The 17,230-nt window shown below is 40.6% G+C and overlaps 1 protein-coding gene across 9 annotated transcripts in view; it reads left to right on the forward strand.

Annotated features, from left to right (window-relative positions):
• Positions 1-17,230, forward strand: part of LOC122105761 (putative RNA-binding protein Luc7-like 2) — a 60,935-nt gene that overhangs the window by 23,017 nt on the left and 20,688 nt on the right. For all 9 annotated transcript variants that reach the window (XM_042677051.1, XM_042677055.1, XM_042677050.1 and 6 more), the window contains 3 exons: positions 8,732-8,830; positions 13,286-13,396; positions 15,386-15,529. In XM_042677051.1, the coding sequence (XP_042532985.1) occupies positions 8,732-8,830; positions 13,286-13,396; positions 15,386-15,529 (354 nt within the window). The remainder of the gene's footprint in view (positions 1-8,731; positions 8,831-13,285; positions 13,397-15,385; positions 15,530-17,230) is intronic.

A 17,230-nucleotide genomic window follows, 5' to 3' on the forward strand; every position in this document is an offset into this window, starting at 1 on the left:
TTTTTTGTCGGTCATGGGGCTTGAACTCTGGGCCTGGGCGCTGTCCCTCAGCTCTTCAGCTCAAGGCGAGCGCTCTACCACTTGAGCTACAGCGCCACTTCCAGTTTTCTGGTGGTTTATTGGAGATAGGAGTCTCATGGTCTCTCCTGCCCGGGCTGGCTTTGAACCGAGATCCTCAGATCTCAGCCTCCTGAGTAGCTAGGATTACAGGCATGAGCCACCAGCGCCCGGCTTGTTTTTAAAATTTTTAAAAATTGTTATTATAAAGTTGATGTACAGAGGGGTTATAATTACATAAGTCAGGTAAAGAGTACATTTCTTTTTTCTTTTTCTTTTTGCTGGTCCTTTGACCTGAACTCTGGGCCTGGGTGCTGTGCTGTCCCTCAGCTCTTCAGCTTGAGGCTAGCGCTCTACTACTTGAGCCACAGCGCCACTTCTGGCTTATTCTGCTTATGTGGTGCTGAATAATCGAACCCAGGACCTCATGCATGCAAGGCAAGCACTCTACCACTGAGCCACCTTCCCAGCCCTACATTTCTTTTTTGATATCACCCAGCTTTTCCCTCCCATCCTCACCCACAAGTTATATAGTTCATTTTCAACGTAGTGTCTAGTGAGTGTACCACTGCTGCATTTGTTCACCCTTTTTCTCTACATTTCTATGTGCCTTCGTACCCTCTCAAAGACAGATATAAGTGAACAAAAAGAAAAAGTAAAAATAGCAAAAAGAAAAAAAACCCTTGTTTCTATTTCTTAGAGTTCATTTTGATAAATACTATGTTATATCATCAGACCTCTCCTGAGAGTATTTTGCTTTTTTTGCATAAGGCTGGTGCTCTGCCACTTGAACCATACCTCCACTTCCTGGAACATTTATTATAGCTTAGGAAATTATTATAAAGGCCTAAGTTAATTTCTTTTATCTATAATAATACTTTATTTTATTTTTTGGGTCCGGTCATGGGGCCTGAACTCTGAGCCTGGGTGTTGTCCCTCAGCTCTTCAGCTCAAGGCTAGCGCTCTACCACTTGAGTCACAGCGCCACTTCGGGCTTTTTTCTTTTTGCTTATGTGGTGCTGAGGAATCGAACCCAGGGCCTCTGGCATGCAAAGCAAGCGCTCTACCACTGAGCCACCTTCCCAGCCCCTACAATAATACTTTAGTCTTACTCTTTTTCCTTTTAAAAAATATTTTTAAAGGTTATTATTCTTTTTATTAATTTTATTATGTGGTACCAAGGAATCGAACTCAGGACCTCATGCATACTACGCAGTCACTCTATCACTAAACCACTAAAAGGTCAGGGGCCCTTTTTTCTTTTATGTTTTTTTCCCTTTTTAATTCACTCTGCATTCAATAGACAGCATCCCATTACAAATGTAGACACACATACCTCCCCAAAATAGCTCGGCTGTCATTTTTTTCCCTATAATACATTATTTGTGGTATGTACCTTTCCTGAGGAACGATGATATTGAAGTACTTCAAAAACAATATTTATGCATAGTTCCTGGTGGTCTGGGTAAATAAATGTATGGTAGTAATAATTTAGAAAAAACAAAGGTAGTAACAGAATCTTGAAATTATTATTTCAAATAAAAATAATAGTAACTGCATCGTGGTTTTGAAGTTCTTTTTTTTTTTGTCGGTCATGGGGCTTGAACCTCTGGGCCTGGGCGCTGTCCCTCAGCTCTTCAGCTCAAGGCGAGCGCTCTACCACTTGAGCTACAGCGCCACTTCCGGTTTTCTGGTGGTTTATTGGAGATAGGAGTCTCACGGTCTTTCCTGCCCGTGCTGGCTTTGAACCGCGATCCTCAGATCTCAGCCTCCTGAGTAGCTAGGATTACAGGAGTGAGCCACCAGCGCCCGGCTTGAAGTTCTTAAAAAGCAGATAACCTCACTATAGATATCAAGCAAAACTCCTTGTATCTAGTATAAATTCACAAAAAACAAATACCTATAAAATGAAATAAAATATGTATGCTGGGCATGGCAATGTACTCCTGTCCTTGAGCTTAAGGAAGAAAGACTAGAAGTTTAAAGCCATTCTAGACTACATAATAAGATCATGCCTCAAAACAAACAAAAGAAGGTTTACTGAATCTGGGACTCTTCTTGCAATTTTCCAATAATTACACATTTACCAAACCAGAGGTTTTCCTCATGAGACAAAAATCCCTAAAATCTTATTTCTCTGTGTGTGAGCAAGTGAAATCCTTTTGGATAAAATGGACAAAGATAAATATATATTAAAGGATGATCAAAAAAAGAGGAGAGGGGCTGGGAAGGTGGCTCAGTGGTAGAGAGCTTGCCTCATGTACATGAGGCCCTGGGTTCCATTCCTCAGCACCACATGAGCAGAAAAAGCCAAAAGTGGCTCTCGTGGTAGCACGCTAGCCTTGAGCTGAAGAGCTGAGGTTCAGCACCTGGGCCCAGAGTTTAAGCCAATGACCGACCAAACAAACAACAGAGAGAGACAGTCCTCATTCCAGAATGTGTCTGTGGAAAGCTAGTGGAATATAATTCAAGACATCATAGTAGTTATTGATGCAGAAAGTGCTACCATTCACCAGATGAGCTGTATATCTTGTGTATACTGAATTGTATCAAAATATTACTACAGCAGTAAAGAGGTACAGTAGTATAGAAATTTATTTTGTATGCTTTCGATTCTAGAATTAAATAATCTTCCCCATTACAAAAATAGTTTTAGACTCTTATCCAATTAATCACCTGAAAACCAGAAGTGGCACTGTGGCTCACGTGAGTTCTAGCCCAGCTAGTGCAGTAGCTAGGTTAGTGCTAGCTGAAGAGTTCAGGGACATCATGCCCAGAGTTCAAGCCCATGACCCAAAAAAAAAGAAAGAAATTGCACTGAGGAGGTGGGAGGGAAGGATGGTAGGAGAAATACAAAGGAGGAGGCAGCAATGCTGGATAAGAATATACTTATTACCTTGCTCATGTAACTGTAACCCCTCTGAACAGTATTTTCACAATAAAAATCTTAATTAAAAAAAAATTGGAACTGGAAAGAGGGTTGAGGGGTGGGAGAATAGGAGAGGAGAGAAGAGATGGAAGAGGGATTGAGGCAGTGGGGGGAACTGGGGTCTTACTCAAAGGTTGGACCATCAAGTTTCTATGGCAAGCTGGAGTCTACAAAATTTTAAGAGCTCATAGCTCTGACAGTTCATGTAGTGTACCTCTTGGAAGAGAAGAACATACACAAAAAAGACTGGAAATTAAAAAAAAAAGGCTTGAAATAGTTAAAAAGAGTCTAAGAACTGGAAATTACCCAACCTAGAGGCTAAAAAGTCTAGTTTTGTCCTTGGGATGCTTTTTGACCATACTTGGTTGTTAATAAGACCATATTTTCAGGGGCCAAATTTTCTTCTCTTTGCCTTTTCCTTGGGTTCAAGATGAATAAAAGCAACAAGAATTCAGATTCTTATATGCCAAACACAGGTACATGGTGAATAAAACAGGCAAAAATCCTCATTGTATATCTGCCTGTTTCCCAATATAGGACGCCTCCTAACCCTACTTACTAAAAACTCCACCTCTACTTCAGTGGCACAACTGTGTTCTTATTTGCTCATTTTGTTGTTGACTTACATAAGTGATATTTTGGTTAGTTGGTTGATACATAGTTAGGATATGTGTGTTGTAGAGTTCTTGCCATAAGCAAAATTTATGTTACTTTTAAATTTTTCTTGAGGGCTGGGAAGGTGGCTCAGTGGTAGAGTGCTTGCCTTGCATGCCTGAGGCCTTGGGTTCGATTCCTCAGCACCACATAAGCAAAAAGAAAAAAGCCGGAAGTGGGGCTGTGGCTCAAGTGCTATCCTTGAGCTGAAGAGCTGAGGGACAGCGCCCAGACCCAGAGTTCAGGCCCTAGGACTGGACCTCCCTCAAAAAAAATTTTTTTTTTCTTGAGAATAGATTATTAAACTGGTTAGGGGATAAGAATAAGGGGGGAAACTGACAAAAGGCAGCATTGAATGCTGTTATGCAGGTAATTGTTTTAGATGCTATGGAATTGGAGTTTTAGATGTTATGAATTGGAGTTTTAGATCACAGATCCAGGAGTTCATATGTCAAGTCTGGGTCCTTGCCCCTCTGTATGCCAAATAAGAGGCATGGTAAAGGGCACCAAAAGATTATGTGGAAGACAGCACTTCAACCCATAAAAACTATCTTCTTTAAAGCTATAGCTTTAAATAGACAAAGAATTAAGGCCAGGGCTGAAAGGTGTGTATTTCAATTATAAAGGATATTACTGCAGGGATTAATGTTAAGAAATTAAGAAACAGCCGGGTGCTGGTGGCTCACGCCTGTAATCCTAGCTACTCAGGAGGCTGAGATCTGAGGATCGAGGTTCAAAGCCAGCCTGGGCAGGAGAGACCGTGAGACTCCTATCTCCAATAAACCACCAGAAAACCGGAAGTGGCGCTGTAGCTCCAGTGGCAGAGCGCTCGCCTTGAGCTGAAGAGCTGAGGGACAGTGCCCAGGCCCAGACTTCAAGCCCCACGACCTCCAAAAAAAAAAAAGAAATTAAGAAACAAATGACAACTACTGACTTTGTCATTCCTAGCTTGTTTTTTAGTGAATTTTAAGATTTTTCCTCTCAGCTTTGTGTGTGTGTATACATGCATGTACATATTTGCGCACGTGTGTGTATGTGTGTGTTTGCTGGTACTGGTGTTTGAACTCAGGGCCTGGGGATTGTCCCTGAGCTTTTTGTGCTCAAGGATAGCACTCTACTACTTAAGCCACATCTTAATTTCCAGCTTTTTGTTGATTAACTGGAGATAAAAGTCTCATGAATTTTCCTGCCTGGGCTGTCTTTGAACCTCTATCCTCAGATCTTAGCCTCTTGTGTAGCTAGGATTACAGGCATGAGTCACTGGCGCCTGTTTTTTCTTAATTATTAATATATGTTGCTTAATAGGAAGCTCCCCCCCCCAACTTTTTAGAGAGTCATCCTATGAGTTAGAGCTGTAAGATTGGTCTACAACTCTCTATGTTCCTATGATTGCAGACTTGAACATACCTGGCTTTTTTTTTTTTTTTTTTTGGTCGTGGGGCTTGAACTCTGGGCCTGGACCCTGTCCCTGAGCTCTTCAGCTCAAGGCAAGTGCTCTACCACTTGAGTCAGAGTGTCACTTCTGGTTTTCTAGTGGTTAATTAGAAATAAGAGTCTCAAGGACTTTCCTTTCTGTCTGGGCTGGCTTTGGAGCTGGCTTTGAACCTCGATCCTCAGATCTCAGCCTCCTGAGTAGCTAGGATTACAAGCATGAGTCACTGGCGTCTGGCTCTTGTCATTTTATTTTTTTCTTTTTGTAATTAAATTTTTATTTTATTTTTTTTACTAGGGTTTGAACTTAGGGTTTTGCAGTTGGTGGGCAGGCTTAATTAAGCTCGCTACTGCTTAAGCCATATCTCTAGACCTGTTTGCTCTGGTCATTTTTGCATTGTGTCAATACTGGGGCTTTTTGTTCATAGCATCTGACTTGACCAGACCTTTAGTTTTGTCTTTTTTTCTGATTAGTTGGAGATAATGTTCCTCAGTTTTGTCTGTTGCTGTTGGCTTTGAACCTAGAGCCTCAGAATCTCAGCCTTCTAGTAGGTAGGATTATAGGTGTGAGCCACTAGTGCCTGGCTTTCTCTCTTCCACAACCCCTATACTGTGGTTTGAACCAAGGTCTTAGAGTTTACTAGGCAGTATTCTGCCATTTAAGCTCTGTCTTCAGTCCTCTTCTGCTTTAGTTGTTTTTCAGGTAGGATCTCAAGTTTTGTGTTTGGAGCTGTCTTTTGACCATGATTCTTCCTTCTTGATTGGGGTCACAGGTATACTCCAGCCCACTCAAGTTACTGATTGAGATAAAGTCTCACTACCTTGACTGACCTAGAAGTGCAATCTTCCCAATTTCTGCCTCCTGAGTAGCTGGCACTTTAGTTTGTTTCCTTTCTTTCCAGTTCTGGAGATAAAACTCAGAGCCCTAAGCACTTTATATGCTTGCTTTCTTGTTTTTGTTTAAATTAATTATATGAAAGGTTTTGTTGTGGTATTTCCATATGTGTATAATATACTTCTGGTCAAATTAACCTTTTCCTATTTTTTTGAAATTTTTAGTGAGTTTCTGTTGTGGCTCTTGCTCTGTTGCCATGGCTGGCTTTCAGCTTGAGATTTTACTGCTTCAGCCTCCTTAAGTGCTATTACTATAGGTTTTCACCATTATATCCCATGCTGATCTTCCCTTCCTCCCAACCATTTGTGTTACTGGGGTTTGAACTTAGGGTCACTGTCTTGAGCCAAACCGTAAGCCCTTTTTTCACTTTAGCTATTTCTCAGGGTCTCAAGTTTTTTTCCCAGACTGGCCTTGAACCATGATCATCTTTCTGATCTTCACTTACCAAATAGCTGGAATACAGCCATAAACCATTTTGTCTCTTTTTTAGGACATACAATTTAAATGCACCCTCTTGAAAACAGTCTTTTTTGACTACCTTATCCCAGGTAGCTTCCTAAAGTAATTTAAATTATTATTATTTTTTTTTTTTTGTCGGTCGTGGGGCTTGAACTCTGGGCCTGAACACTGTCCCTCAGCTCTTAAGCTCAAGGCAAGCACTCTACCACTTGAGCTACAGCGCCACTTCCGGTTTTCTGGTGGTTTATTGGAGATAGGAGTCTCACGGTCTTTCCTGCCTGGGCTGGCTTTGAACCGCGATCCTCAGATCTCAGCCTCCTGAGTAGCTAGGATTACAAGCGTGAGCCACCAGCGCCCGGCAGTAATTTAAATTATTACTACTTCTTAGACATTCTAACTTTGATCATAGGCTTCATGTTTTTTGTTTTTCTTCTAGAATACAGCTTCATAAAATTAGTGCCTGTTTGTGTCTGTATCTCTAAGTAAGATATTTGAATGACTTTACTGTTATCGCTGTTGTGTTGCACTTCTATGTATCTCATGTAACTGAAATGACAGGGATGTTTACTATGATGTCTTGAATTATACTCTTGTTCACTAGATTTCCACAGAGACATTCTGGAATGAGGATTGCATACCTTCAATTGGCATATCCCTTGTTTTGATCACCCTTTAATATATAGTTAACTTTGTCCATTTTTCCCCCAAAAGGATTTCATAGTAGACCTTGTCAGTTGCCCACACACACAAAAGTAAGATTTTAGGAATTTTGTCTCATGAGGAAAACCTCTAGGTAAATGTATAATTATTGGGAAATTGGGAGCAGAAGAGTTCCAGATTCAGCAAGCCTTTTGTTTGTATATTTTGTTTTGAGGCAGGATTTTGCTATATAGTCTAAAGTGGATTTAAACTTGCAGTCTTTCTTTCTCAAGCTCAAGTGCTAAACTTTATAGAGATACATTTTTTTTTTTTTTTGGTCAGCCGTGGGGCTTGAACTCTGGGCCTGGGCGCTGTCCTTCAGCTCTTCAGCTCAAGGTGAGCGCTCTACCACTTGAGCTACAGCGCCACTTCCGGTTTTCTGGTGGTTTATTGGAGATAGGAGTCTCACGGTCTCTCCTGCCCGGGCTGGCTTTGAACCTCGATCCTCAGATCTCAGCCTCCTGAGTAGCTAGAATTACAGGCGTGAGCCACCAGCGCCCGGCTTACAGAGATACATTTATGCTCAGCACACATTTTATTTCATTATTGAAATAAAATGTGTGCTGAGCATAAATGTATCTCTGAAGGAGTTTTTCCTGATGTCTTTATTGAGGTTATCTGTTTTTTGAGAACTTAAAACCATGATGAAGTTTGGTGTTTGTTTTTTAAAATTATGAAGTAGTTGTACAAAGGTTAGAATTTCATAAATCAGGTTATGAGTATAGCACATCTTGACCAATGTTACCCTCAAGTAGGTAGTTAGGTAGTTTAAAAAAGTTAGGTAGTTTAAATTTTACGTAATGTATATTAGATGTTCAAAATGTTTTAGTTTGGTTTTAAAAATACTTTTGTCTCTTTGTATGTGGAGCTAAGTCAAATATAGAAGTTAAAAAGCCTTTTCAGTTTCTGTAAGGCTGTTCCTTGTCCATGTGTTCTTGAGTCCAAAAGTGATTATTAATTTTCTTTTTTGGTTAACAAGTGTGCCATTTTTTTGGACACCAAGGTGGTTATTTGTTGTTGTTGTTGTTGTGGGGCTTGAACTGTTGAGCTCTTTTGCTCAAGGCTAGCCCTCTACCACTTAATCTAAACTACAGCTCCTCTCCACTTCCAATTTTCTGGCTGGATGATAATGGCTCACACCTGTCCTAGCTCCTCTGGAGGCTGATAGCTGAGGATCAAGGTTTAAAGCCAGACTGGACGGAAAGCCCCTGAGACTCTTATCTCCCATTAAACAGCTAGAAAACCAGAAATGGAGCTGTGGCTCAAAGTGGTAGACTGCTAGCCTTGAGTGAAAAACTTCAAGGACTGTGCCTAGGACCTGAATTCAAGCCCCACAACTACCACCACCACCAACAAAAAGTGGCTTACAGATTTTCCTGCCTGGGCTAGCTTTGAGCTGTGATCATCAAATCTTAGCCTCCTGAGTAGAATTACAGGTATGCTTTATCAAAGCCCAGGGGACCCCATGTTTTACAATTGTTTATTCATTTTGCTATGAAAATCAGCAAATGCAGAAGTGTGTTATGAATATGGGTATTCTTACAGAGAACTGTGGTTGCCAGTGAACTTTTGAAATAATGTTGTCAATATGTTTTTTTCCTCCCCAGAGAATGGATCTTGGAGAATGTCTGAAAGTCCATGACCTGGCTTTAAGAGCAGATTATGAAATTGCATCCAAAGAACAGGATTTTTTCTTTGAACTTGATGTAGGTGATTTTATTTAATGAACTATGTTATCTTTCTCTGTAAAGCATGTTTAATACTGAGTTTTTAATCCTTATAAGAAACACACTTAAAAAATTACCCTGCTGTTGATATTTGCATAGTTGACAATACTTTTGAAATAGAAGACAATACTGCATATTTTAGGAAAATGTGAAAATTAAGAATTCTTTAATTGTTTTGAAAAATTAAGCCTAATTTTTCCAATTAAGCAAAAATAATGTATGTTATTAGGCTTTTTTTTGGTTTTGTTTTGTCAGTCTTGGGGCTTGAACTCAGGGCCTGAGCCCTGTCCTTGACCTTTTGCTCAAGGCTAGCACTCTACCATTTGAGCCACAGCGCCACTTCTGGCCTTTCTGTGTGTATGCTATTGAGCAATTGAACCCAGAGCTCATGCATTCTAGTAAGCACTGAACTACATTCCCAGCCCTTTTTTTTGGCTACTCCTGAGGCTTAAATTCAGGGTCTGGGCACTATCCCTGAGCTGCTGCTGCTGCTGCTGCTGCTTTTCTTTTTTTCTTTTTTTTTTTTTTGCCACTCATAGGTCTTGAACTCTGGGCCTGGGCACTGTCCCTGAGGTATTCAGCTTAAGGCTAGCACTCTACCACTTGAGCCACAGTGCCACTGTGGGTTTTCTGGTGGTTAATTGGAGATAGTCAGTCTCTTTGACATTCCTGCCTGGGCTGGCTTTGAACCAAGATCCTCAGATCTCAGCCTCCTGAGTAACTAGGATTACAGACATGAGCCACAGGTACTCAGCTCCCTGAGCTTCTTTTGCTCCAGGCTAGGACTCTACCACTTGAGAGTCACAGTGCTGCTTTTGGCCTTATCTGTTTATGTGATACTGAGGAACTAAACTCAGGGCTTTTGAACTTGATAGGCAAGTGATCTACCATTAAGCCACATTCCCAGCCCAGGCCTCTTTTTTTTTTTTTTTAAAGTAATCTAGTTAAGTATAAGATTCATATTCACTTTTCTATATATAGATCTATACATATGGGAGGAATTGAGAACTGTTCTTAATGTAAACCCTACTATATATAGTAGACTATCTAAAAAGGGGAGGGGAGGCTTGAAATGCTTGGGTGCTGTTCCTGAGCTTTTTTTCCCAAGGCTAGTGCTCTACTTCTTGGAGCCACAGTGCCACTTCCGGTTTTCTGGTGGTTAATTGGAAGTAAGAATCTCATGGACTTTCTTACCCATGCTGGCTTGAATGCCTCCTGAGTAGCTAGGATTACAGGCACGAGCCACTAGAACCCAGCATGTTAAGATTTCTTTAGCTGAATTTGATAGGTAAAAGTAAAATGTAAATGTAGGTTCTTTTTTGTGTGTGTGTGCCAGTCCTGGCTAGTGCTCTACCACTTGTGCCTCAAGCTCCACTTCCAGAATTTTGGTGGTTAATTGGAGATGCCTCTCACAGACTTTCTTCCCCAGGCTGGCTTTGAATTGTGATCATCAGATCTCAGCCTCCTGAGTAATTAGGATCGTAGGTGTGAGGTACTGGTGTTCCACATAAGTGTAGTTTTTCTTTTTATACTGTAGTTCTCTTAGGAGAGAGTTTCTTTCTTTCCTTTTTTTTTTTTTTGGGGGGGGGGGGTCCGGTCATGGAGCCTGTACTTTGCGCCTGGACACTGTCCCTCAGCTCTTCAGCTCAAGGCAAGCACTCTACCACTGAGCCACCTGCTCAGCCCAGGAGAGAGTTTCAATATGTATTTTTTCCTATTTCATTTTTCTTTTGCTTGGTTTTGGCCTAGCCAAGTATTTTTATATTTATGTTGTGTTAATTTGATAAAAGACATTTCCTATTCTGAGGTAAGAGTTCTCTCATTTTTTCCCTTTTTTTTCTGTTTTATACACTTAAATCTTTGATACATCTTCGACTTATTAGGAATTGAAGTAGTGTTCTAGCTTCCATCCAGCCCATAAATATTAGCTACTTTTTTTTTTTTTTTTTTTTTTTTTTTGGGTCCGGTCGTGGGGCTTGAACTCTGGGCCTGGGCGCTATCCCTCAGCTCTTCAGCTCAAGGCTAGCGCTCTACCACTTGAGCCACAGCACCACTTCGGGCTTTTTTCTTTTTGCTTATGTGGCGCTGAGGAATCGAACCCAGGGCCTCAGGCATGCAAGGCAAGCACTCTACCACTGAGCCACCTTCTCAGCCCAATATTAGCTACTTTTTGGACTCAACACTATTTTTGAGTTGACTATCTTTTCTTTTCTTTTCTTTTCTTTTTTTTTTTTTGTCGGCCGTGGGGCTTGAACTCTGGGCCTGGGTGCTGTCCCTCAGCTCTTCAGCTCAAGGCGAGCGCTCTACCACTTGAGCTATAGAGCCACTTCCGGTTTTCTGGTGGTTTATTGGAGATAGGAGTCTCACAGTCTCTCCTGCCCGGGCTGGCTTTGAACTGCGATCCTCAAATCTCAGCCTCCTGAGTAGCTAGGATTACAGGTGTGAGCCACCAGCGCCCACCTATCTTTTCTTTCACTAATTTGATACACTCTTTTTTTAATATATGAAAGTTTACGTAGATTTTGCCTGTGGTTTAAAATAAAAATTAGACATTAAAATAAGTTAGTTAGCTCTGATCATCATAGATAAAAGCTTTTCAGTGATGATTATTTCTGTGAAGAAATAGTCTCTTGGTTACATTTACTTCGAAGAAATTTTGTGTTATGGCTCCCGGATTTGTTTTTTTTTTTTTCCTCTAGTCGTGGGGCTTGAACTCTGGGCTTGGGCACAGTCCCTCAGTTCCTCAGCTCAAGGCAAGCATTCTATCACTTGAGACACAGTGCCACTTCCGGTTTTCTGATGGTTTATTGGAGATAAGTCTCACGGATTTTCCTGCCTGGGCTGGCTTTGAACTGCAATCCTCAGACTTCAGCCTCCTGAGTAGCTAGGATTACAGGTGTGAGCCACCAGCGCCTGGCTTGGCTCCCATATTTGGAATTGAGCATGCTCTGAATACACATTTATATTTTTGTTCAACATTTGTTTTTTAAAGCTTTTGTCTAAATATTATTATACAGCTAGTTACATATGCTTGACAAGTACCTTTTTTTAAAGTAGTGAGCTGGATTTTTTTCTACTATAGACAGTGCTAAAATTTCTGCAAAGGTTCTTTTCCAGCCCTAGGACTGGCAAAAAAAAAAAAAAGAAACTCCCCCAGCCCCCCCCCCCCCCCCCCCCCCAATATACCAGTACTACTGGGGTTTGTCCTCAGGGTTTGAGTGCTGTTTCTGAGCTCTTTTTGCTCAAAGCTAGTGCTTTGCTGCTTGAGCCACAGGTCTACTTCTGGCTTTTTGGTGGTTAATTGGAGATAAGAGTCGTGTGGACTTTTCTGGCTGGCTTTGAAGTGTGATCTCCAGATTTCAGCCTTCGGTGTAGCTAGGATTACAGGCAGAAGTCACTAGCTTCTAGCTTCTCAAGACACATTCCTAGAAGAAATATTACTGAGTCTGAGACAGTTTAGTTTTTAGTTTTGTTTCCACCTCACTATGTAGACTGCTGTTCTTAAGCTCACAATCCCTTTTCTCAGCTTCCTGAATGCTAAGATTAGAAATGTGTTCCGCCTAGCCTGGCTAATATGTGTGTGATTGTTTTTTTTTTCTGGTTGTGGGGCTTGAACTCAGGGTCTGGGCGCTGTCCTTGAGCCTCTTGGTGCTCAAGGCTAATGCTCTACCACTTAAGCTACAGTCCCACTTCCAGTTTTTGAGTAGTTAATTGGAGATGCTGGCTTCAAACAGTGATCCTGATTACAGGCCTGAGCCACCAGCACCTAGCTATATATTATATATATATATATATATATATATATATATATATATGTTTTGGTTTTTGTTTTTTGGTCCAGTTGTGGGGCCTGAACTCTGGGCCTGGCCGCTGTCCCTCAGCTCTTCAGCTCAAGGCTAGCGCTCTACCACTTGAGCCACAGCGCCACTTCTGGCTTTTTTTCTTTTTGCTTATGTGGTGCTGAGGAATCGAACCCAGGCCCTCATGCATGCAAGGCAAGTGCTCTACCACTGAGCCACCTTCCCAGCCCTATATACCCTATATATTATATTTTTATAAAAGTGGTATTACTTATTGTTTTCTTAAGCAAAGTATGAAAGGAACAGTTTCTTTATATACTAAACCTTTCTTGGAATTATTTATATTTAGTCTTTTTAAATTTGGTAGTAGACATATATTCTTTCATATTTATGAGTGAACCCTCTGTACCTACTTCTGTAGTTGCATTTTAAAAAACAAAAGTACAATAGTTTTTTTTTGTTTGTAGTACTAAGAATTGAATTAAGGGCTTTCCATATGTGAGGCAAGTACTCAGCTACTGGGTTATATCTCTGGTCCCAAAGTAGTGGTTTTGGGTTTTTATTTTTTTCAAAGTACAGTTTTTTAAAAAGGTCACTTTCTAGCAGTAATTTTTTTTTTAATTAAACTTCATAGGCCATGGATCATCTGCAGTCATTCATTTCAGATTGTGATCGAAGAACAGAAGTGGCTAAGAAGAGATTAGCAGAAACCCAAGAAGAAATTAGTGCTGAAGTGGCAGCAAAAGTAAGAATTTTAGTAATTCCTTTAGTGTAAAGTGTAGCTCCAACTGCCTTTGTTACAGCTTTTTTTTTTTAATTTTGAATCATTAGATGTGTAGGAGATTGCAAAGACATATAAAGGAAATTCCTTATTTTTCTCTTATGACATTATTTTACCCAACTGTAGTAAGTATCAAAGAAATTAACATTGATCTAATACTTGTATTTTATTCAGAATTCACCAGTTACACATGGAATTGTTTGTATAGTATGTGCAATTTATAAATTTGTATGTAACTACCACCAAATTGATACTTTAGTGTTACCACAAGATTCCTCCCTTGTGTGTGTCCTCTATAGTAACATGCATAGTCCTTATCCCTAGCCCTCTGGCAACCATTATTCTTCATCTCTCTAATTATTTTATAAATATTAGGTAACTTGGGTCTGTATTCTGTTTTACAGATTGGCTTTTTAACTGGCTACAAATTTTTGGAGTTGATACATGTTTCGTAAAGTGTTCCATAGTATAGATATGCTATGCCATAGGTTAACCTTCAAAGTTTACACTTTGAAGGATACTGGGCATACTGGCTAATACTAACAAAGCTGCACAAACCATTTATGTACAATTTTTTCTTTTCTTTTTTTTTTTTTTTTTTGCTGGTCCTGGGGCTGGCATCCTGAAATACAAGGAATCTAGTATCTTACAAGAGACCCACAAGTGCTTTGACTCTAGGTTGTACAGCATTGTAATTTTTATCCATTGGTTCAGAAGAACTGTGTAACAAACTATCTGAAGACTCAGTGACTCAGTATTTATTTAGTCTATGATGATGATTAAAGTGAGTTGGTTGAACAAATATTCCTGTGCCATCTGTGCATGGCACATCTAATACAGTTAACTGTTGGTGACTTAGGCATTCTCGAAGGCTAGCTTTGCCTTGTTTTCTTAGGAGGATTGCAGAGCTACAGAAGCATCACACTCTGTTACAGAGTGCTTTTCAAGTCTTTTTGTGGACCATATTTGGTACCATCCCATTAGCTGATACAGGAAAGGGTGAAGATCTTTGGGTATTGGTAGAATCATTTGCTACAGTTGCAGACATATTCAGGAAAATACTACTTTGACTTTTTTTTTTAAGGGAGATATACTAGAACTGGGACTCTTCTTCTAGAAAAGGAATATGTTAGATTGAAAGCAAGATTATTGGCACTCTACTTTGCTAGGATTGGATGTCAGTATTAAATGAAAATCTTTACTAATGTAATTGGTCACACAGCAGACCTCCTTTAACTTTTTTTTTTTTTTTTTTAGTCGTGGGGCTTGAGCTCAGGGCCTGGGCACTGTCCCTGAGCTTCTTTTGCTCAAGGCTAGCACCTCTTACTACTTGAGCCACAGCACCATGTCTGGCTTTTTCTGTTTATGTGGTATTGAGGAATCAAACTCAGGGCTTCATGCATGCTAGGCAAGCACTCTACCACTTAGTCAACCTTCCCAGCCCCCTCTCCTTAACTAGTTGCTCAGGAGGCTGAGATTATAGTTCAAAGCTAGCCCACATAGCAAAGCCCGTGAGATCCTTAATCTCCAGTTAACCGTCCAAAAGCCAGAAGTGGAGCTGTGGCTCAAGTGATAGAGCACTAGGCTTTGATCAAAAGAATTTAGGACAGTGCCCAGGCCATGCGCTCAACACACATACACACACACAAAGCAATAAAGTAGATCTGTAAAACTAAATACAATAAAAATTTTGTTATGAGGTCGTTTGGGAAGGCACACAGAAGGCCAATTCATGGAATAAAAGTTAAGTTGTACTTAAAATATATTGCCTAAGTAGAGACCAGAAAGAAGAAATAACATTGAGATTGCTAAGTGTTCTTGTTCTCATTGGGATGACAGAAGGACTCCAAGCACTTTGTTTTTCATTAGATATGCTCAGAAAGCATTATTTACACGGATACTGGCCTACATATTCATCCTGTTTATTCATGGTCTTTTCTCTTTTCTTTCTAGGCAGAACGTGTTCATGAGTTAAATGAAGAAATTGGTAAATTGCTAGCCAAAGTAGAACAACTAGGAGCTGAAGGGAATGTGGAAGAATCGCAGAAAGTAATGGATGAGGTAGAGAAAGCACGGGCAAAGAAAAGAGAAGCAGAGGTATGTTTTTAAAACCACACTACAACCTTATTGACTGTACTATGTCTTCTAGAATATATATTTAGTTGACTGAAATTGTCGAAAAGTTAGAAAGTTAATTTAGTAGTTTTGGGGAATTTGGAGTCATTGACATACTGAAATTTATAACTTCACAAGAAAACAGGAGTTAATTCTGTTGGAAGTAATTAATTCTAATAAAGTTTTAGTTGCTGGGTGCCAGTGGCTCACGCCTGTAATCCTAGCTAGTTAGGAGGCTGGTATTTGTGGATCACTGTTGAAAACCAGATTGGTATCTGCACGCTGATGGCTCACACCTGTAATCCTAGCTACTCAGGAGGCTGAGATCTGAGGATTACAGTTCCAAACCCAGGCAGGAAAGGCTGAGAGACTCTCATGTCCAATAAAACACCAGAAAACTGGCGCTGTGACTCAAGTGGTAGAGCGCTCAACTTGAGCTGAAGAGCTGAGGGACAGCGACCAGGCCCAGAGTTCAAGCTGCACAGCTGACAATAAAAAAAAGAAGCCGGGCGCCGGTGGCTCACACCTGTAATCCTAGCTACTCAGGAGGCTGAGATCTGAGGATCACGGTTCAAAGCCAGCTCGGGCAGGAAAGTCCATGAGACTCTTATCTCCAATAAAAACCACTAGAAAACCAGAAGTGGCGCTGTGGCTCAAGCAGTGGAGCACTCGCTTTGAGCTGAAAAGCTGAGGGACAGCACCCAAGCCCAGAGTTAAAGCCTTACAACCAACCAAAAAAAAAAAAGAAAACCAGACTGGTCAGAAAAGTCCGTGTGAGACTCCTAGTGTCTACCACCAGAAAACCAGAAGTGGTGCTGTGGCTCAAAGTTGGTAGAGCAGTAGCCTTTAGTGAAAAAGCACAGGGATAGCACCCAAGCTCTGAGTTCAAGCTCTTTGACTGACAAAAAAACAAGTTTTAGTCTAAAAGAAACTAGAAGAAAGGTAAACTAGTACCTAAAGAACAAACATATAGAACAAATAGGTGGTAAATTTAATCCCAATGTATCATTTTACTAAATGTAAATGGTCTAAACCTTACAATTAAGTGGCAGAGATTGTTAGAGTAGATTTTTGTTGTAACACCACTGAGCCACTCCTGTTGCCCAACTTAGCTATGTACTGTCTATAAGAAACCTACTTTAAAGATACAGGACTAAAAGTAATAGGATGATAAGCTGCCAGTGGCTCAGACCTGTAATCTTATACTCAGGAGGCTGAAATCTGGAATCTTGGTTCAGAGATAGCACAGGTAGAAAAGGCTGTGAGATTCTGATCTCAACCACCAAAAAGCCAGAAGTAGAGCTGTGGCTCAAGTGGTAGAGCACTAGCATTGAGTAAAAAATCCATTAATTCAGATATCATTACTTGTCCCAATAATACTCTTTATGAAAAAGATAATCCAAGATCAGTTGTCCTATTTAAGTAAGCCATCTGACTTGACTCTGATATTCTTTGTTTTTGTTTTTGTTTTTTTTTTGGGTCCGGGTCGTGGGGCCTGAACTCTGGGCCTGGACACTGTCCCTCAGCTCTTCAGCTCAAGGCTAGTGCTCTACCACTTGAGCCACAGCGCCACTTCTGGCTTTTTTCTTTATGCTTATGTGGTGCTGAGGAATCGAACCCAGGGCCTCATGCATGCAAGGCAAGCACTCTACCACTGAGCCACCTTCCCAGCCGACTCTGATA

This window comes from Dipodomys spectabilis, unplaced genomic scaffold, assembly GCF_019054845.1.
Source record: "Dipodomys spectabilis isolate Male_0828 unplaced genomic scaffold, ASM1905484v1 ptg000034l, whole genome shotgun sequence".
Classification (NCBI taxonomy): Eukaryota; Metazoa; Chordata; class Mammalia; order Rodentia; family Heteromyidae; genus Dipodomys; species Dipodomys spectabilis.